Raw genomic sequence first — 22,525 nt, 5'->3', positions numbered from 1 at the left:
GCTACTTCACCATACAGCATTTTGCTCAGCATTTATGGGTTTAAATAACATATGATTGATTTACGTCACATTGTTTCCCATCTGAAATCCTACTCTATTGATTCCTATTCCTCTTTCAACCCCGCAATCTGCCTCTGTCTCTCTCACACACATGGCTGCGAGGCTCTGATTCATGACTCCGCAGCGTGACCAGATGTCGACCCTCCGTTCCCATCACACATACACTGGCCTGCTGTTAATCATGCTAACAGGGGGAAAGTGTGTGTGTGTGTTTATAGAGACTCCTCTGCAGTACAGTGTTGAATCCGTGATAAATCAGAGTTGTACACTCATCGGCCACTTTAATAGGAACTTGTTGATTCAAAGATCCCTGTTCTTGGCTGCAGGAGTGGAACCCAATGTCTTCTTCTGCTGTTGCATGCTGAGATGCTTTTCTGCTCACCACGGTTGTAAAGAGTGATTATATGAGTTATTATATCCTTCCTGGCAGCTCGAACCAATCCGTGCCAATTTTCCCAAAAGCATCGTAGCACAAAGATTATCATTAAATGGTCGCGTGAGCAACACAATGAACACTCTCTCCTGGTTAAGATGACCTTAGTGTTAAGAGGCTTTTGGGACACCTACCACTGGCCATTTTCCTCTGACCTCTCATCAACAAGGCATTAATTTCCACTCAGAACTGTCACTCACTCAGTGTTTTTTGTTTTTCACACCATTCTGTGTAAACTCTAGAGACTGTTGTGCGTGAAAACCCCAGGAGGTCAGCAGTTTCTGAAATACTCAAACCAATCCATCTGGCTCAAACCAACACCCATGCCACAGTGAAAGAAAGTCACATTTTGAGCTCACAATTTTTCCCATTCTGATGTTTGAAGTGAACATTAATGGAAGCCAAGAACCCTTTATTTGTCACACGTACACTCAAGCACAGACAAGTACACAGTGAAATTTAACCTCTGCATTTAACCAATCTGAAGCAGTGAACACACACACACACACACACACACACACACACACACAAGTGAGCAATGAGCACACAAACATACCCAGAGCAGTGGGCAGCTATGCTACAGCGTCCGGGGAGCAGTTGTGGGTTAGGTGCCTTGCTCAAGGGCACTTCAGCTCAACCTCAGGCCATGGCTGCCCCACGTTAACCTAACTGCATGTCTTTGGACTGTGGGGGAAACCGGAGCACCTGGAGGAAACCCACGCAGACACTGGGAGAACACACAAACTCCACACAGAAAGGCTCAAACCCAGAACCTTCTTGCTGTGAGGCGACAGTGCGAGCCACTACGCCCACTTGATTTGTATCTGCATGGTTTTATGCAAGGTGGCACGGTGGTGTAGTGGTTAGTACTGTCGCCTGACAGCAAGAAGGTTCTGGGTTCGAGCCCAGTGGCCAATGGGGGCCTTTCTGTATGGAGTTTGCATGTTCTCCCCATGTCTGCGTGGGTTTCCTCCATGTTCTCCGGTTTCCCCCACAGTCCAAAGACATGCAGGTTAGGTTAACTGGTGACTCTAAATTGACTGTAGGTGTGAGTGTGAATTGTTGTTTGTCTCTGTGTGTCAGCCCTGCGATGACCTGGTGACTTCTCCAGGGTGCACCCCGCCTCTCGCCCATAGTCAGCTGGGATAGGCTCCAGCTTGCCTGCAACCCTGCACAGGATAAGCGGTTATGGATGGTTGGCTGATTTTATGCATTGTGCTGATGTCGAGGGATTGGCTGATTAGAGAACTGCATAAAACAGCAGGTGTTCCTAATAAAGTGGCCAGTGAGTGTATAAGGGGTCAGTCTTCCTTTAGACCAGACTAAACATTTAACTAACATAATCTGATAAACCCTGAATAAATCCTATTTCAGGTTAGTCAGAATTTATTCTGATTTCGTTCTGCTTTAGTTGCAGTTTAATTGTGGACAATTATTTCCTCAACATAATTTTATCCAGAAATTCACTGAGAAGCATCATGCTGCTAAATCAGCTGTCACTGGTCCTCATCCTCCTTAACCCCTCTTGTCCATCCTCATGAGTGAATGTTGGAATTCATGACACAACAAGGCAATGGCTTGCTTTCAACCTGGAAGGAGGGTCAGAAGACTCAGTGTTTGCTCATCTCCTGTTCTCTCTCTATACCTGCTCTTTTGTTTGGGTTTTCACCACTGCTATGGTATGCTGCTGACATGCAATTCATCTTCTCCTTTCCTCCCTCAAACTCTCATACTTCTGCATGGATCTCTGCTCATCGTGGGTGTCAGATCATCAGCTGAAACTTAATCTGAGTAAAGCGGAGCTGCTGTTCATCCCTGGTGACGCATCCCCCATGTCAAGATCTTGTCATCTCCCTGGACAAGTCTCAGATCTCACCATCTGTCACTGCAACCAACCTTGGGGTACCCATGAACAACCATCTGTCCTTCTCTCCTCAGTGGTTTGTTCATGCAAGTTTCTGCTTTTGAACATCAGGAGGATCCAGCCATTCCTATCCACAGAGGACGCTCATGTGCTCGTTCGGTCCCTTGTCATTTTGATACTGGACTACTGCAACTCGCTCCTGGCCGTTCTGCCTCTGAGCACCGTTCAACCTCTGCGACGGATCCAGAATGCAGCTGCAACAAGCTGACTTTTTGTCAACCATCCCAAGTTCTGGGGGAAGCCATGGCCTAATAGTTAGCTTTGGAACCAAAAGATCACCAGTTCAATTCCCTGGATCAGCAGGAATGACTGAAGTGCCCTTGAGCGAGGCACCTAACCCCCAACTGCTTCTCAGGCTGCTCTGGGTACGTTGTGTGTCACTCTGGATAAGAGTGTCTGCTAAATGCCAGGAATGTAATGTAAATTTCTCCCACACTACCCCATGGCTATGCTTTCTCTACTGGCTTCCTGTTGCTGCCCACATCACATTTAAAACACTAATATTTGCCTACAAAGCCAAAAACAGACTAGCACCCACCTACCGTAAAGCACTTATCACACTTCATACTGCACCACACTCCCTCTGACCCGTTATCTGTCAGGGTACAAGGAAGACCTGCATCAAGATGTTTCTCTGGACTAAAGTCCTACTTCTTCATCAAATACTCAAAGTAGCACTTTGTTATCTTGTGTGCTTTTCATACTAGACTAACCTCCAACACACGGTTTTTCGACTGATAGTATTCTTAGTTTTTGACCTCACGAACCAGGATTAATAAATATATTTATTGATAGGGGCTTCAAAGCAATTTTGTAATTCACTGTGGATAAGTTTGTCTGCCAAATGCTGTAAATTTAAATTGATTTAATTACAATTTTAATCAGGTTTAAATGAAGAGTTGTATCTGTTTTAGTTTCATTTTTGTCAGGATTCTAATTGGCTTTAATTCATGGTAAATTAGTTTTTAAGCATTGTTTAGTCTTGTTGTAGTGCAGAATAAATCAGAATTTAGCATTTAATCTGGATTTTGATCCAGGTTTAAATTAAGGATTTAGGTGGTAGGGGTTTTACTCATCTCATTATCTCTAGCCACTTTATCCTGTTCTACAGGGTCGCAGGCAAGCTGGAGCCTATCCCAGCTGACTACGGGCGAAAGGCGGGGTACACCCTGGACAAGTCGCCAGGTCATCACAGGGCTGACACATAGACACAGACAACCATTCACACTCACATTCACACCTACGCTCAATTTAGAGTCACCAGTTAACCTAACCTGCATGTCTTTGGACTGTGGGGGAAACCGGAGCACCCGGAGGAAACCCACACGGACACGGGGAGAACATGCAAACTCCACACAGAAAGGCCCTCGCCGGCCACGGGGCTCGAACCCGGACCTTCTTGCTGTGAGGTGACAGCGCTAACCACTACACCACCGTGCCGCCCGGTAGGGGTTTTAATCTCCAGTTAATTGTTTCTATCTGGTTCGGGAATTGACATGAAGGAAATTTGCAGTGAAATTTGTTTTAATCTGTGAGTGGATTAGGGATTATTGTTGAGGTGGATTAGGGTTAATTGGGGGATAGATTATGCATTAATTTGGGGGTTGATTGTGGGTTAACTTGGTGGGGGATTATGGATTATTTGGATATGAATAGGGGATTAATTTGGAAATGGATTTGGGATTCGTTTGTAAATGGATTTGGGGTTAACTTGGGGGTGGAGTAGGGATTAATGTCGAGATGGATTGGGCTTAATTTTGGGATGGATTAGGGGTTAATTTGGGTTGATCACGCATTCATTTGGTGGTGGGTTATGGATTATTTAGAGGTGGATGTGGGATTCATTTGGAAGTGTATTTTGGGTTAATCTAGGGGTGAAGTAGGGGTTAATGTCGAAGTGGATTGGGGTTAATTTCCTCATGGATTATGGATTATTTGGAGGTTGATATGGGATTAATCTGGAGGTGGATTTGGGAGCATATTGGGGTTAATTTGGGGTTGGATAAGTGGTTTGAATATAGAGAATGTATTTGGTGCTGGATTGGTGTCTTGTGTGTCTGCTGGAGTCATGACAACTGACAGGAGTGGATGTGACATGTAGATAATGGCCTCTCCCCACTCTCAATTAGCCCACACAGGGCCTATTAATTATGTGCACCAATACACACACACAGATAGTGTTTGATAATAGACATGTGAGGTGGATTAATACAGCTCTATTTCCCATTAGAAGAACTCAAATGATGCAGTGCATGCTGGGAAAAGAAAGAAACAGGAAGTGCTGCAGTGCTTGTGTAATGGATCTGCTGTTGAACTCCATATTGCTGACACAGCACCATTTCTCATCCGCACCAGCTCACTGTGATTCTTATATTAATAATTTATATACAAATCATTTATAATTTACTCATGCTTAGATCATATGCTGTGTGTGTGCGTGTGTGTGTGAGACAAAGTTATCTCTCTGAATACAGATTGTGATGTTTGTCCTTTTAAAGGCGTGTGTGTGTGTGTGTGTGTGTGTGTGAGTCTTTATGAATGGCATGACAAATGGAGCTTATGAATTTGTGCCATGATTCACTGAGTTTGGTTCCCTCAATTCCAGTCTTCAAGCTTGATTCTTTGACTTTGATTTACTAAGGCAGAGTCGCTAATCTGGGGCAGCACGTTGGTGTAGTGGGTCGCACTGTTGCCTCACAGCAAGAAGGTTCTGGGTTCATTCCCAGTGACCGACGGAGGCCTTTCTGTGTGGAGTTTGCATGTTCTCCCCATGTCTGCATGGGTCTCCTCCGGGTGCTCCGGTTTCCCCCACAGTCCAAAGACATGCAGTTAGGCTTAGGTGTCCTTGAGCGAGGCACCTGACCCCCAGGTGCTCTCCGGGTGCTGTTAGCATGGCTGCTCACTGCTCTGGGTATGTCTGCATGTGTGCTCATTGCTCACGTGTGTGTTCACTACATGTGATGAATAAAGTTGTTCTTCTTCTTCTGATCTTGATTCTTTGAATTTGGTTTTCTGAGTTTCATTCTCTGAGGCTGATTCTATGGCTACGTTCACACTGCAGGCTGAAGTGACTCAAATCCGATCTTTTCGCCCATATGTGACCTGTGTCCGATCTTTTATTGACAATATGAACAACACAGATCCGATCTTTTCAAATCCGACCCAGGCCGTTTGGATATGTGGTCCTAATTCCGATTCCTATCCGCTCTTTTCATATGCGACTTCAGTCTGAACCGCCAGGTCGCATTCATCCGACTTACACGTCATCAACAAGCCACAAACGTCACTATTCTGCGCTGAAGTAGGCGGCGGGTCTCTCAAAAAAAGTTACAACAACATGGCGCATAATCACGGGCGCAGATAGAGGGTGGGACTCATCCCACCCAGATTTAAATTCACCTCGTTCGGTCCCCCCCACTTATAGGGAGGAAAAAACGTCTATGCTGTCTTTCTTTGCATAAGGCAAACCTCACGGAAAAATCAAAAGACTAATTGCCATTCGGTTTATTGAGGTGCACAGCAGTGTATACATAGTTGCAACAACTCACATAAAACAAAACAAAGACTGATATTCGGTTGGTTGAGCTGCGCAGACTGCACAGGTTGCGAGCTCGAGCTTGGTTGCTATGGTTACTAACAACAAGTTTGACAGGCATATCGGGGTTGGGGTTGGTTTGCTGGCAGCTTTGTCCCCCCCAGTTCAAAAAACGTATCTGCGCCCCTGCGCATGACATCAATGCGAGGGACGCTTCGGGCTGTGAAGGTTCTGAATCTTCTCAATGGAAGGACGCAGAGGTTAGGGAGCTGATTTCCATTTGGGGGGGATGCAGCTATTCAAGCTAGATTGGATGGGTCATACCGCAACCGGGCGGTTTTACTTCCGTAAACACTGGCCATGCTCACTGCGTGTGACGTCGTCGTATCCTGCAATGCGCATGCGGAACACTTTTAGGTCGCTTTTCGTTCATACTGAGGATCACATACAAGTCGCATATATTTGTTAATGTGAACGACCTCACAAAAAAATCGGATTTCACAAAAAAAACGGAATTGAGCATTAAGCCTTGCAGTGTGAACGTAGCGTATGAATTTGAATCTCCTTGGCCGAATCCCAGATTTTTCCCACCTCCTGCTCAGTGTTCTGGGACTGACTCCAGAACCACTACGACCCTGACCGGGATAAAGCAGTGACTGAAAGTGAATGAGTGAGAGTGACTCCCTGAATTTGAATCTTTGAATTTGATTCTCAGAATTTGAATCTCTTAGTTCGGTTTCCTGAGTTAGATTTTCCAGGTTTGATCATCTGATTTATATTCGTGTGTGTGTGTGCGTGCTGTAGAGTTGAAGCATTAGTGGTGCTGTGTTTTGTTGTTTATTTTGATCTGTTTTCACTATGTTGGGGATTTGCGGGGCAACAAGGCATGATCTGATGAGCTGCCACTGGTGTGTGTGTGTGTGAGAGACATGTGCAACACAAAATGCCAGTGGTGCAGACAAGCGATTACTGTGAAGGAAGAAAATAAAGCAGAGAAGCTGCTGGTGCAGAGAAACTCATCCCTCTGTCACACACATACATAAATGTGATGAGTTAGAAATGCAATAGTATGCTCAGTGGAGTGTTTAAGGAACTCTGTGTGTGTGTATGTGTGTGTAATTGGCTGAAGGGGAAATTGTGTCTCCTTTGTATGTAATGAGAGCGTTCACTCACACATACAGCAGCTTCTGTTGATTAATCCCCACATTTTAACTGCACTTCTTGTTTGCTATATTTTCTTTCATAAATGGATGACAGGATATGGATATGGATATGGATGAAGAGTCTTCTCTTGGTATCTCGGATCACAATTTTGTTTACAACATGGCTTTGACGCATTCATAACAGTTTAGATAACACACTCTACAGTATAGCATCTTTCACACACAAACAGCTCAGTGTGTTTTACAGGGTGTACGAGTTCTGCAATAAAACCCCGGTACTGATGTAGACCTGGTGAACTTAATCCCCCAAGTCCAAGCAAGTTTGTTTCCCTGGACTTGATTCACATTTTAAATCCTTAAGTTTGATTCCTCAATTGTTTCCCTGATTTTGGTTCACTAGTTTTGATTCATAAACTTTTGTTCAGTTAGTTTGAGAACCTTAATTTGATTTCATGATTGGAAATGAAATCATTAAAATTTCAATTTGCTGTCCGAATATAATTCACTGAGTTTGATTCCTTGTGTTTTCAGAGTTCAATTTTCCGAATTAGATTCTCTGATTTTCATAGAGTTCAGAGTTTGATTTCTTGGATTCAGTTTTCTGAGTTTAATTCTCTGAATTTGGTTTAGTTTTCCAAGTTTGATTCCCTGCGTTCAATTCCTTGAGTTTAATTTTCTGAATTTATTCCCTGTGTTCAGATTTCTGGGCCTGAGTCCCTGAATTTGATTCCTTGAGTTTAATTTTCTGACTTTGATTCCCTGAATTTGATTTCTTGAGTTTAGTTTTCTGAGTTTGATTTTCTGAATTTGATTCCTTGAGTTTAATTTTCTGACTTTGATTCCCTGAATTTGATTCTCTGAGTTTAGTTTTCTGAGTTTGATTCCATGCGTTCAGATTTCTGGGCCTGAGTCCCTGAATTTGATTTCTTGAGTTTAGTTTTCTGAGTTTGATTTTCTGAATTTGATTCCCTGAGTTTAGTTTTCTGAGTTTGATTCCTTGCATTCAGATTTCTGGGCCTGAGTCCCTGAATTTGATTATGTGGGTTCATTTTTCTGAGTTTGATTCCCTGTGTTCAATTCCTTGATTTTACTTTTTTGAGTTTGAGTCCTTGTATTCAGTTTGGTATTCTCTGAGTTTGAGTCTCAGATTTTGATTCCTCTAATTTATTCACCAGCTTTGATTCCCCGTGTTTAATTCCCTGAATTTGATTCACTCACCTGGACTCTTCAAGTTTAATTCCGCTCAGCGTTATGGTTCAGATATGTGATGTTTTATCTAGTTTTTCCATGTGATTCATTCAATTTCCTCTTTGTCTTGCAGAGTTCTTCCTGAAGTTGCTGGACAACTCGGAGAAGTCTCTGAACCATATGTTTGTCCGCACCTACGGAAACCTGTTCATGCAAAACTCTGAGATCTTCGAGGACCTGTTCTCGGAGCTAAGGCGCTACTACACAGGAGGAAATGTGAACCTGGAGGAGATGCTGGGTGACTTCTGGGCCAGGCTTCTGGAGAAGATGTTCCAGCTACTGAACTCTCAGTTCTCCTTCACAGATGAGTATTTAGAATGTGTGAGCAAGTACACGGACCAGTTGAAGCCGTTCGGAGACACGCCACGCAAACTCAAGCTCCAGATCACACGTGCCCTCGCTGCCGCACGCACCTTCGTCCAGGGACTCATGGTGGGACGGGAGGTAGCCAACCGTGTGGCTAAGGTGAGGCAGAGCTTATTGCAGCATCCAATTACTGCTAGCTGAAAAGTTCAACTAGATAGATAGATAGATAGATAGATAGATAGATAGATAGATAGATAGATAGATAGATAGATAGAAAAGCAGATAGCAGGAAAGACAAAAAGGCAGACACTGTTTCTCTCTCTCACACACACACACACACACACACACACACACACTTGGTTGTAGCTCACTCTCTGAATCAGGCGTGTTTTATATGACGCTCATCCCTGAAGGACCTGTGTGTGTGTGTGTGTGTGTGTGTGTGTGTGTGTGTGTGTGTGTGTGTGTGTGTGCGCGATCAAGGGATGTTTTCAGGTTGCTCTGTACTTCCTGATTCTTGCATAGAGTAGGGAGTAGGGCACAAGGGGATTTAATCAGGTTGCTGTTTATCAGGCTGACCTTTAGTGTGGGGATGATCAGAGCTCCACTTTATCACAAAGCACACACACACACACACATGGTAAATCACTCCATCACAGAAAACACGCACACATACACACACCTACAATAAACACACTGTTTGTTTTCCAGTCTGTTTATGGCACTAAATGTATACTAATTTAACATATTGATTAAATGCACTAATAATAATGATGATTTGGGACACAGTCTGTGATGATGTTTATCTCGCAAACCACTAAATGGCATGATGACCCATGATGACCTATTGTTGTGGGCTGTTCATTGCAGTAATAGCAGTTTTGTCCCAAACCACATCCTAGTGTGCTAAATAGGAGCCCCAGATGGTCGACTTCCTGTTATACCTCCTGTAAACCCCAGCTAACGTCATGTGTATGTGCTAAAAACAAAGCAACCTAGGTCTGTGTCCCAAATCATGCATGGCTTTGCTAAAATAATATAAATGTATGAAATACATGTTTGAAATTGTTGTAACTATAATAACCTAGGGTGGAGGAGTACTTTTTTTTACAGTGCTTTGCAAAAGTATTCATCCCCTTGGTGTTTGTCCTGTTTTGTTGCATTACAAGCTGGAATTAAAATGGATTTTTGGAGGGTTAGCACCATTTGATTTACACAACATACCTACCACTTTAAAGGTGCACATTGGTGTGGGTTTTTTTTTTGTGACACAAACAATAATTAAGATGAAAAAACAGAAATCTGGAGTGTGCATAGGTATTCACCCCCTTTCGTATGACTTAGACTTAGACAACCTTTATTGTCATTCAGTCTGCAACAAGTGTACACTGAACAAAATTTCATTGCAATTGGCTCAGCACAGAATTAAATATGAAGTGTATTAAATTAAATTATGCAGCAGCAAAAATATTATAAAGTCCAATAGTATAAAGTGACCTGTTGAATTAGGAAATGATCAAGTTATAAATAGATAGAAGTTTAGAGTTTGGGTTTGGAGTTCAGCAGTCTGGTGACCTGGGGGAAAAAGCTGTTACAGAACCTGGTGGTCCTGCACCAAATGCTGCGGAACCTCTTTCTAGAGGCCAGAGGGGAGAACAGTCCATAGTGAGGGCGTGAGGGGTCACTGATGATGTTTCTGGCTCGAGACATGCAACCCCTTGGTGCAATGTCCTGAATGGAGGGAAGAGAAGTCCCAATGATTTTCTCTGCTGTCCTCACCATTCTCCTCACATTCTTCCAGTCAGATGCACTGCAGCCTCCACACCACACAGAGATGCAGCTGGTTAGAACACTCTCTATGGTGCTTCTGTAGAATGTAGTGAGGATGGGCGGGGGCAGGTGGGCTCTCCTCATCCTTCGCAGGAAGTGCAGATATTGCTGTGCCTTCTTGACCCCTATGAAACCCCTAAATAAGAGCTGGTCCAACCAATTCACTTCATCTCATCATCTCATTATCTCTAGCCGCTTTATCCTTCTACAGGGTCGCAGGCAAGCTGGAGCCTATCCCAGCTGACTACGGGCGAAAGGCGGGGTACACCCTGGACAAGTCGCCAGGTCATCACAGGGCTGACACACAGACACAGACAACCATTCACACTCACATTCACACCTACGGTCAATTTAGAGTCACCAGTTAACCTAACCTGCATGTCTTTGGACTGTGGGGGAAACCGGAGCACCCGGAGGAAACCCACGCGGACACGGGGAGAACATGCAAACTCCACACAGAAAGGCCCTCGCCGGCCCCGGGGCTCGAACCCAGGACCTTCTTGCTGTGAGGCGACAGCGCTAACCACTACACCACCGTGCCGCCCCAATTCACTTCATAAGTCACATAATTAGTTGATTAAGATCCATCTGTGTGCAATCAAAGTGTCACATGATCTGTCACATGATGTCTGTATAAATTAACCTGTTCTGGAAGGACCCTCACTCTGTAACACGACTAAGCAAGCAACATGAAAACAAAGGAGCCTCCAAACAGGTCAGAGACAAAGTTGTGGAGAAGTATAGATCAGGATTGGGTTATAAAAAAAAAATCCCAAACTTTGAATATCCCAAGGAGCACCATTAAACCAATTATAGCAAAATTGAAAGAATATGGCACCACTACAAACCTGACAAGAGAAGGCCACTCACCAGAACTCACAGACCGGGCAAGGAGGGCATTAATCAGAGATGCAACAAAGACACCAAAGATAACACTGAAGGAGCTGCAAAGATCCACAGCGGAGATGGGAGTATCTGTCCATAGGACCACTTTAAGCTGTACATGCCACAGAGCGGGGCTTTATGGAATAGTGGCCAGAAAAAAAGCCATTGCTGAAGAAAACACATTTGGAGTTTGCCCAACAGCATGTGGCAGACTCCCAAAACACATGGAAGAAGATTCTCTGGTCAAATGAGACAAAAATAGAACTTTTTGGCCATCATAGGAAATGCCATGTGTGGTGCAAACCCAACACCCTGAGAACACCATCCCTACAATGAAGCATGGTGGTGGCAGCATCATGCTGTGGGGATGTTTTTCATCTGCAGGGACAGGAAAGCCGGTCAGGACTGAAGAAAAGATGGATGGCACTAAATACAGGGCAATTTTAGAGGAAAACCTGTTTGAGTCGTCCAGAGGTTTGAGACTGGGACAAAGGTTCACGGTTTAACAGAACAATGACCCTAAACATACTGCTAAAGTGACACTGGAGTGGTTTAAAGGGAAACATTTAAATATCTTGGAATGGCCTAATCAAAGCCCAGACCTCAATCCAATTGAGAATCCGTGGCATAAGTTGAAGATTGCTGTACATCAAAACAATCCATCTAACTTGAAGGAGCTGGAGCAGTTTTGCCTTGAGGAATGGGCAAAAATCCCAGTGGCTAGATGTGCTAAGTTAATAGAGACATACCCCAAGAGACTTGCAGCTGTAATTGTAGCAAAAGGTGGCTCTACAAAGTATTGACTTTGAGGGGGTGAATACCTATGCACACTCCAGATTTTTGCTTTTTCATCTTAATTACTGTTTGTGTCACAATACAAAAACAATGTGCACCTTTAAAGGGGTAGGCATGTTGTGTAAATCAAATGGTGCTAACCCTCCAAAAATCTATTTTAATTTCAGCTTGTAATGTGACAGAACAGGACAAACACTAAAGGGGATGAATACTTTTGCAAGGCACTGTAAGTAGTGCAGTAATATAGCAGTTAGGAACACTTTATATAAACGATATTCTATTCCAGTTCCTCCGTGGCTATGTCCCAAATTGTACCACTAGTGCCGAATAGGATATCAAAATATAACATTTCACATCTCAAACTACCACATAACCAACCAGCTACAGTATTTAGACATCCTGTTTAGACATTAGAGGCAGTTTAGGGTGTGGCCCGTGATGATACAATGTCCGAGAATGTGTTTGTCCCAAAACCACATACGTCCATACTTGAAAGTGTAGATCCAGTTTGGTACATACAATTTAGCAAGGGGTCTTCGTGATCTAGGTAAGCCAAAGTTGCCATGGCAACTGGACACTGCCTGTGGCTGTGTCCCAAATTGCCTCTTACGTGCTGTGACTATAATCTGTGATATAACTTCGGAGCTATTTCGACATCCTGTGGCAGTTTGGGACATGACCCAGGATAGCGAGTGTGTGTGCATTTCATGGCTGGTGCTCGTTTGATGCCATCACCTTGCAGCGAATGGAAAAACAAAGCCATTTGATGACTTTTCAGAAGTCAGGAAGTGATTAACACTCTTATTGAGACATGGTGATGCAATAACCAAGAATTTAAAAGGGACAGCAGCAGATCAACAAACCACATGACCCACCACTGAATGAACCAATCACAGCACAGCACCTGTAACGGCAGTAATGGTAGGCGTCTTTTATCTGACTCTTTGGAAAGCGAGGATAATGGCCATTAAGAGAAGTGTCCTTGAGGAGCGGCGTTTATTAGAACGCTGCCGAGAGAGAGCAAGCGAGCGAGAGAAGTAATTGCTTTCATGTCCTTTCCAAAATGTGTTTTGAACGTTTTTGAGACTCGTGTGTGTGTGTGTGTGTGTGTGTGTGAGAGAGAGATGGAGGTAGTATGTCTGCCTGATAAAGTGCTTAATAATGTCCATGAGATATTTAAACTCAGTAGTTCAATCATTCATGGACACACATACACACACACAGAGATCTATATATCTTCATGTTTAGCATTTAAGGTCTTGTGTTAGTGTGCAGAAGGTGATTGCAAATCCCAGCAATGCCTCTGTGTGTAATACTAGATTCTGAGATGAGGCAGTGTTGCTGACTCACTGCGACATGTTATCAGGAATTAAAAAAAAATCCATAAAATGATAAACTGTCTACAGGCAACTAACACTCAAATAAGGCAAACATATAGATGATTAGGCATTTACCATGTGTTCTCTGGGCCCTGTGTTCAAAAACATGCATGTTATTTGTCCCTGGGTCCATACAACCCTGGGAATATAGCACCCTTGGAAAAATAAGAACCTTTGGTTATATAGTCACTGGAATACAGATCCCAGGGGGCAAAACGCACAGGGAACCCCTGGAATATTTAAATAAATAAATAAATAAGGAGAGGATAAGGGGAATATATAGCCCAAGGAAAACAGAGCTCAAGGAACATAGTGCTCTGGGAATTGAGTCCCCATGGAACATAAAGCAAAGCACAGAGGTCTTGGAATATATAGTCCTGGGAACACAGATCCCTGGAATTATAGGGATCTGGGACTATAAAGCCCTACAAAAAAAAGGACCCAGAATTGTATCCAATTATGGGAGTATAGCACAAGGACTTGGGAAGCATATGGTTCTCTCGGAATATAAAGCCCTTGAAACATGGGGCTCAAGGAACACAGAGCTTCGGGAATAGAGTAACCATGGAACATAATGGCCCTGGGAATACCAGGCTCAGAGAAAATAAAACTTTGGGAATATAGAGTTCTGTGAATATCAGCAGCAGGGCACCAGGGGACACAAGATTCTGGGAAATAAGGCAAAACACAGAGTCTTTGTAATATACAGCCATGGGTCCCTGGAATGTAAGACTCTGGGAAGAGGGCAATTTATGATTGGAGACTCTGGAACCATAACATCCTCAGAACATTGGACACTAGGAACAGAAGAGTTTGGGAACATAGAACCCTGGAAATATAGGACTCAAGGAACAAGGGCCTTTGGGAATGGAGGACTTTGGGAATATTCAGGGAATATTCAGCTCTTAGAACACAAGTTTGAGAGTATTTAGGAATGTGAAACTAGACTCTGAGAAAAATCAGTCCTTGGGAATATATCTTTCTGGGAACATAGAGCCATGAGGTTGTAGAATGCTGGGACGACAGAATATAGCACTCAGACCCTGGAAACATAAAGCCTTAGGAACATACAACCCCGATTCCAAAAAAGTTGGGACAAAGTACAAATTGTAAATAAAAATGGAATGCAATGATGTGGAAGTTTCAAAATTCCATATTTTATTCAGAATAGAACATAGATGACATATCAAATGTTTAAACTGAGAAAATGTATCATTTAAAGAGAAAAATTAGGTGATTTTAGATTTCATGACAACAACACATCTCAAAAAAGTTGGGACAAGGCCGTGTTTACCACTGTGAGACATCCCCTTTTCTCTTTACAACAGTCTGTAAATGTCTGGGGACTGAGGAGACAAGTTGCTCAAGTTTAGGGATAGGAATGTTAACCCATTCTTGTCTAATGTAGGATTCTAGTTGCTCAACTGTCTTAGGTCTTTTTTGTCATATCTTCCATTTTATGATGCGCCAAATGTTTTCTATGGGTGAAAGATCTGGACTGCAGGCTGGCCAGTTCAGTACCCGGACCCTTCTTCTATGCAGCCATGATGCTGTAATTGATGCAGTATGTGGTTTGGCATTGTCATGTTGGAAAATACACGGTCTTCCCTGAAAGAGACGTCATCTGGATGGGAGCATATGTTGCTTTAGAACCTGGATATACCTTTCAGCATTGATGGTGTCTTTCCAGATGTGTAAGCTGCCCATGCCACACGCACTAATGCAACCCCATACCATCAGAGATGCAGGCTTCTGAACTGAGCGCTGATAACAACTTGGGTCGTCCTTCTCCTCTTTAGTCCGAATGACACGGCGTCCCTGATTTCCATAAAGAACTTCAAATTTTGATTCGTCTGACCACAGAACAGTTTTCCACTTTGCCACAGTCCATTTTAAATGAGCCTTGGCCCAGAGAAGGCGTCTGTGCTTCTGGATCATGTTTAGATACGGTTTCTTCTTTGAACTATAGAGTTTTAGCTGGCAACGGCGGATGGCACAGTGAATTGTGTTCACAGATAATGTTCTCTGGAAATATTCCTGAGCCCATTTTGTGATTTCCAATACAGAAGCATGCCTGTATGTGATGCAGTGCCGTCTAAGGGCCCGAAGATCACGGGCACCCAGTATGGTTTTCCGGCCTTGACCCTTATGCACAGAGATTCTTCCAGATTCTCTGAATCTTTTGATGATATTATGCACTGTCGATGATGATATGTTCAAACTCTTTGCAATTTTACACTGTCGAACTCCTTTCTGATATTGCTCCACTATTTGTCGGCGCAGAATTAGGGGGATTGGTGATCCTCTTCCCATCTTTACTTCTGAGAGCCGCTGCCACTCCAAGATGCTCTTTTTATACCCAGTCATGTTAATGACCTATTGCCAATTGACCTAATGAGTTGCAATTTGGTCCTCCAGCTGTTCCTTTTTTGTACCTTTAACTTTTCCAGCCTCTTATTGCCCCTGTCCCAACTTTTTTGAGATGTTGCTGTCATGAAATTTCAAATGAGCCAATATTTGGCATGAAATTTCAAAATGTCTCACTTTCGACATTTGATATGTTGCCTATGTTCTATTGTGAATACAATATCAGTTTTTGAGATTTGTAAATTATTGCATTCCGTTTTTATTTACAATTTGTACTTTGTCCCAACTTTTTTGGAATCAGGGTTGTAGTTAGGATAGTGTGCATGTGGCTTTGGGAAAACTCTACTTACTAGGTCATATCATTCAGTGACCAACTGTGAGACACAAATATAGTGTTTCTTTATTCAGTGCAGGACAGTCAATATCTGATCAATACTTATCACATGAATTTAACGTTATGTCATATAGCACCATCAATACCAACTATAAACACCTACATGACTGTATAGTGAAAATATTAACAAAGATCTTCATATGTAGTACTTTACTGAAGTCCATTTTTATTAATGTTTTTTTAATTAAAGTTTATTAAAGTACATGCAAGCCTCACGCTGTAATGAGCTGTCACACACCATATGCACATCATTTATCATTTCACCTTTTTACTATGCAAGTGATTCATCAGCTGAGACAAAACCTGAAAGAAAGACCATCAATCAGTCTGTAATGTCATTAATGTGAGGAACATGCAAGGAATCATGGGACATGCAGTATATATGGTCCTTTTTCAGTGCACAAGGAGTGATTATGGTGTGCAGTATTCATTTTTGGAAACTTCTGGAGAACTGTATATAGACCTGGAAGACAAACTCGTATGATAGGCATCTAACTTGTTTCTGTTCTTATAACTGTAAAACATGAACAATTATCACACAAGTTGTTTTATCATTATTTACGATATTAATTTTCAGAATAGTGCTGACTTTAGTTAACATTGCATTTTCAAATGTGAATTAAGTGGTGGGGTTAGAGCAACAGATGGAGTAAGAATAAGCTGTGGGGTGAGACAGAGAGAAGGGCAGGATTAGAGTAAGGGTGGGCTTAAGGCCTCTGCATGCTCTTGCGACAAGGCTTTCGCAGATAGCTTTTCGCAGACAGTTGTAATTTATCGTTGAGCGGGGAGTATAGGCGTGCGCGATGTTATTCACCGGCACAACGCAAGGGGGCGCGAAGTCGCTAGGAGTAGTTGGTGGGTGTGGTTAGTGGAGTGTTTATCCTCCGGTTACTTATAATGACTAGAACTTTTTTTTTCTATAATGACTAGAACTGGAGTCGTATAGATGTACGTACTTCCTCAATCAACCGCTCTTCATGCTGCTCCATCTTCGCTCGTGTTTTTAAAAATGCCGGTCGTGAAAACAAACCAAACCGGGAAAGTAGGGAAGCGGAAGTGCGTGTACAGCGGATGTAGAGTGGACCAATCAGAGCCCTCTTGTCTGCGGCGCTGTCTGCGAGGCTTCTGCGGTGGTCACAATTTTTGGGAGGTGTGCGCAGAGCGTCTGCGAAGGTGGGGGGGCTACGCAGACACTGTCTGCGATGCTATCTGCGAGGACTGGGTTGTCAGCATAAGTTGGCCTTTAGAGTCTAGGGTGCAGTTATAGTGGAGGTGTGGTTTGAGTTAGGGGAGGAGTTAATGTGAGCGAGCACAGGGTTAGAGTAAGGGGAGACATTACAGTGATAGTGAGGTTAGAGGGAAGGAAGGCGTTACAGTGAGGGTGGGATTAGAGTGAGGGGAGGAATTACAATTTGGGCAGGATTTAGAGTGATGGGTGCAGGACAGGATTATAGTAAGTGGGTGTAGTAGAGTTATAGGTAAGAGTGAGGGGTGTGGTTAGAATAACGGTATGATTACAGAGCAATTGGGAGTTAGGTGCCTCAGCCCAAGGCCATCCCATATTAACCTAACTGCATGTCTTTGAACTGTGGGGAAAACCGGACCACCCAGAGGAAACCCACATAGAACATGCAGACTCTGCACAGAAAGGCCCCCGCTGGCCACTGGGCTCTAACCCAGAATCTTCTTGCTGTGAGGCAACCGTGCTAACCATTTACACCACCATGCCACCCTTGGGTTCAAGTGAGGGTTAGTATTTAAAGGAGGGGTGTGGGTAGAGTAGGGATGTGGTGAGAATAAGGTGTGGTTAGAGTGATTGTGTAATTAGAGTAGGGATGTGGTTTGAGTGAGGGTGTATTTATAGTGAGGGTGTAGTTAGGGTAGGGATGTGGTTAGAGTGAGGGTGTAGTTAGAGGAGGGGTGTGGTTAAAGTGATTGTGTAATCAAAGTGAGGGTGTACTTAGAGTAGGGTTGTGGTTAGAGTGAGGGTGTAGTTAGAGTGAGGGTGTAGTTAGAGTAGGGGTGTAGTTAGAGTGAGGGTGTGGTTAGAGTGAGGGTGTAGTTAGAGTGAGGGTGTAGTTAGAGTGAGGGTGTGGTTAGAGTAGGGGTGTGGTTAGAGTGAGGGTGTGGTTAGAGTGAGGGTGTAGTTAGAGTAGGGGTGTAATTAGAGTGAGGGTGTAGTTAGAGTAGGGCTGTAGTTAGAGTGAGGGTGTGGTTAGAGTAGGGGTGTGGTTAGAGTGAGGGTGTAGTTAGAGTAGGGGTGTGGTTAGAGTGAGGGTGTAGAGTGAGGGTGTAGTTAGAGTAGGGGTGTAGTTAGAGTGAGGGTGTGGTTAGAGTAGGGGTTTAGTTAGAGTAGGGGTGTGGTTAGAGTGAGGGTGTGGTTAGAGTGAGGGTGTAGTTAGAGTAGGGGTGTAATTAGAGTGAGGGTGTAGTTAGAGTAGGGGTGTAGTTAGAGTGAGGGTGTGGTTAGAGTGAGGGTGTAGTTAGAGTAGGGGTGTAGTTAGAGTGAGGGTGTGGTTAGAGTGAGGGTGTGGTTAGAGTAGGGGTGTGGTTAGAGTGAGGGTGTAGTTAGAATAGGGGTATGGTTAGAGTGAGGGTGTAGTTAGAGTAGGGGTGTAGTTAGAGTGAGGGTGTAGTTAGATTAGGGGTGTAGTTAGAGTAGGGGTGTAGTTAGAGTGAGGGTGTAGTGAGGGTGTGGTTAGAGTGAGGGTGTAGTTAGAGTGAGGGTGTAGTTAGAGTGAGGGTGTAGTGAGGGTGTGGTTAGAGTGAGGGTGTAGTTAGAGTGAGGGTGTGGTTAGAGTGAGGGTGTAGTGAGGGTGTGGTTAGAGTGAGGGTGTAGTTAGAGTGAGGGTGTGGTTAGAGTGAGGGTGTAGTTAGAGTGAGGGTGTAGTGAGGGTGTGGTTAGAGTAGGGGTGTAGTTAGAGTGAGGGTGTAGTCAGAGTAGGGGTGTGGTTAGAGTGAGGGTGTGGTTAGAGTGAGGGTGTAGTTAGAGTAGGGGTGTAATTAGAGTGAGGGTGTAGTTAGAGTAGGGGTGTAGTTAGAGTGAGGGTGTGGTTAGAGTGAGGGTGTAGTTAGAGTAGGGGTGTAGTTAGAGTGAGGGTGTGGTTAGAGTGAGGGTGTGGTTAGAGTAGGGGTGTGGTTAGAGTGAGGGTGTAGTTAGAGTAGGGGTGTGGTTAGAGTGAGGGTGTAGAGTGAGGGTGTAGTTAGAGTAGGGGTGTAGTTAGAGTGAGGGTGTAGTTAGATTAGGGGTGTAGTTAGAGTGAGGGTGTAGTTAGAGTGAGGGTGTAGTTGGGTGTGGTTAGAGTGAGGGTGTAGAGTGAGGGTGTGGTTAGAGTGAGGGTGTAATTAGAGTGAGGGTATAGTTAGAGTAGGGGTGTAGTTAGAGTGAGGGTGTGGTTAGAGTGAGGGTGTAATTAGAGTGAGGGTGTAGTTAGAGTAGGGGTGTAGTTAGAGTGAGGGTGTGGTTAGAGTGAGGGTGTAGTTAGAGTAGGGGTGTAGTTAGAGTGAGGGTGTGGTTAGAGTGAGGGTGTAGTTAGAGTAGGGTGTGGTTAGAATGAAGATGTAGTTAGAGGAGGGGTGTAGTTACTTAGAGTGTAGTGTGGGGTGGTTCAGGAAGGGTGTGGTTAGTTGGAAGGGTGTGGTTAGCATGAGGGGTGTGGCTAGAAGTGGGGTATGATTAGAGTGAAGCTGTGATTAGAGTGTGAGGATGAGTTTAACTGAGGGTAAGTTTGGATGACAAAGGGCAGGATTATTGTCAGTGGGTGGGGTAGAGTTCTGATGAGGAAGGCAGTGTTTGACTGAAGGAGAGTTAAGATGATGCATACACTATTAATACACCTTAATTAGGAAGGAAAACTATCGTTACTTTAATGTTGATACAAAAGCCACAGTTCCTCTTTTTTTTTTTTGCTTAGTTTGATCTTTTCACCATATTATTTCAAAACACACACACACACACACACACACACACGTTAAAAAAGATCACTGGGAAATGAGCGCAGCGAGGAAATATGGCCACAGCAGGAGATTTTGACAGATGAGATTGGCTGTAATTGGAGTGTGAGACCATTGCCGTGTCCATCAATCACACACTTGCGCGCCGCCGTTCTAAGTGTTCGATGTTAGCGTTGCACACAAAAGGATAAACACAGCAAGAGAACTGATGTGTATGTCATTAGCATACTCCATCCTGATCAAAAGCAAACGCACAAAAGAGATTAAAATTTTTTTCTCATTGTTGCTTTGTTAACAGCATTAGTGAAGTGTCCCGCAGTGAATAGTAAGTTAAAGAACTCAGTGGTTCTAAATATGCGCTGTGCTAGAACACCAGAATGTTGCGAGTTCAAATCTTGAAGAGGTATTATTTCTTCACCTGTGTGATGAGAGCAACTCAAAAGTCTTAAAGTACTCACTCTAAAAACACTCAAATTATAAACTTTCTTTTTCTTTCTTTTTTCTTTTTTTACATACAAAAGACAGTAAATAAATGTAGTAAATGACAGTGTTAGACTGATGTTTTTAGAGTAGGAATTACAGTTGGATTAAACCCAGCTCCTGCTTTTAAATCAGACACAGTGAGACTGAAGACTCTCTGTGTGGTGGATTATGAGGCCGTTTGGAGGATTTGTGCTTCATGACACTGTAGTGCACTTAAAAGCTTTAGTGTACTGAACAGTAATTTGTTGACTTGGGGGGATTAAATGTTTGTTTAGCTGCTGTCAGACTCAAAGAGTGGAAATTACCTTTTTTTGGTGTCTCTGGCCTTGCTTTCTGCCAGTTGAAGGTCTAATTTATATGATGTCTCATATAACACACCCACATTCAGATTCTGTCAGAAACAAGTGAAAGTTTTTGCTGCTTAAACGAGGTCAATGTACGCAATTTAACTGGTAATCGTAGTGGACAAGGATTCATCTAGGACAACAAGAATGGTATCCTGGACAGAGATGGCATTGTAGACAGAGATGGTATCTCAGACAAGAAAAGTACCTTGGATAACAGTGGTATCTTGCACAAGAAAGGTATCTTGAACAAGGACAGTACCCTGAACAAAAGTAGCATCTTGGAAAACAAAAGGTATCCGGTACAAGGATGGTATCTTGGACAAGGACGCTACCCTGAACAAAGAAAGTATCCTAGACAAGGAAGGTATCATGGGCAAACAGGATGGAATCCAGGACAAGGATAGTATCTTGAATAAGAAAGGTATCCTGGACAAGGGCCATATCTTGTACAATGATGGCATCATGGAATAGGAAGGTATCTTGGTCAAGAACAATATTTTGAATATGGATGGTATCCTGGAAAAGAAATGTACACTATATGATCTGAAGTATGTGGTCCCTCCTTTGCTATAACAGCCCTCAGCATAGCTGGATCAGTTTGGAGCTGACAGTGCTCCATTGCATGACTAGATGTTCAAGGAGGAGGATGAGAGACATTTTTCATGATGAGCAGCAGTTTAACTAGCATCATGTCCTGCAAAACTAATTCCAGGGAGTCCAGATTAGTCACAATGACCTGTCCAGCTTTCCTTATCAGTTAGTTTAGTCTGTTGACATCTACTGCTTTGATGCCACTGCCTCAGCATACTGTTGTCTACAAGATGGTGCCTGCCACAAACGACTCGTAGAACATATATTGAAGGACCTGAAATTCCTCCAAAAGTAGAGTCTGCCCTGCCGCTTCTTGTAGACTGCTTCAGTCTTATGTGTCCAATCCAGTCTGCTGTCTAAGTGGACTCAAATGTACCTGTACCTGTAGGATTCCACCACTTCACGTCCTCCCCAAGGATAGAGACAGGGTCTGCAGAGACTTCGAAAGTTCACCATCATCTCCTTTATCTTGGCCACATTGAGTTGTAGGTTGTTCCTTCCACACCACTGAATGAAGCTGTTGATCATAGCTCTATACTCCAACTCCTGCCTTTCACTTGCACACCCCACTAGTGCAGAGCCATCAGAAACTTTCTGTAGATAAAATTTGAGGTGCACAGTGTGAACAAGAAAGGAGATAGTAGTGTTCCTTGTGGATCTCCTTTGTTGCTCACCACCTAGTCTGACACAGAGTTCCTCAAATGCACTCACAGAGAAGTATCTTGGACAGAAAAGGTATTGACAAGGATGATATCCTGGACAAGGAAGGTATCTAGGACAAGAATAGTATCCCTGAAAAGGGAAAAGTATAGTATCTCTGAACAAGGATGG

The 22,525-nt window shown here is 43.5% G+C and overlaps 1 protein-coding gene across 2 annotated transcripts in view; it reads left to right on the top strand.

Annotated features, from left to right (window-relative positions):
• Positions 1-22,525, top strand: part of gpc6a (glypican 6a) — a 381,886-nt gene that overhangs the window by 219,944 nt on the left and 139,417 nt on the right. For both annotated transcript variants that reach the window (XM_060898439.1, XM_060898438.1), the window contains exon 3: positions 8,437-8,828. In XM_060898439.1, coding sequence (XP_060754422.1) covers positions 8,437-8,828 — 392 coding nt within the window. The remainder of the gene's footprint in view (positions 1-8,436; positions 8,829-22,525) is intronic.

The sequence above is a fragment of the Neoarius graeffei genome, chromosome 18, assembly GCF_027579695.1.
Source record: "Neoarius graeffei isolate fNeoGra1 chromosome 18, fNeoGra1.pri, whole genome shotgun sequence".
NCBI lineage: Eukaryota > Metazoa > Chordata > Actinopteri > Siluriformes > Ariidae > Neoarius > Neoarius graeffei.
This window is presented reverse-complemented; position numbering and strand designations above follow the sequence as displayed.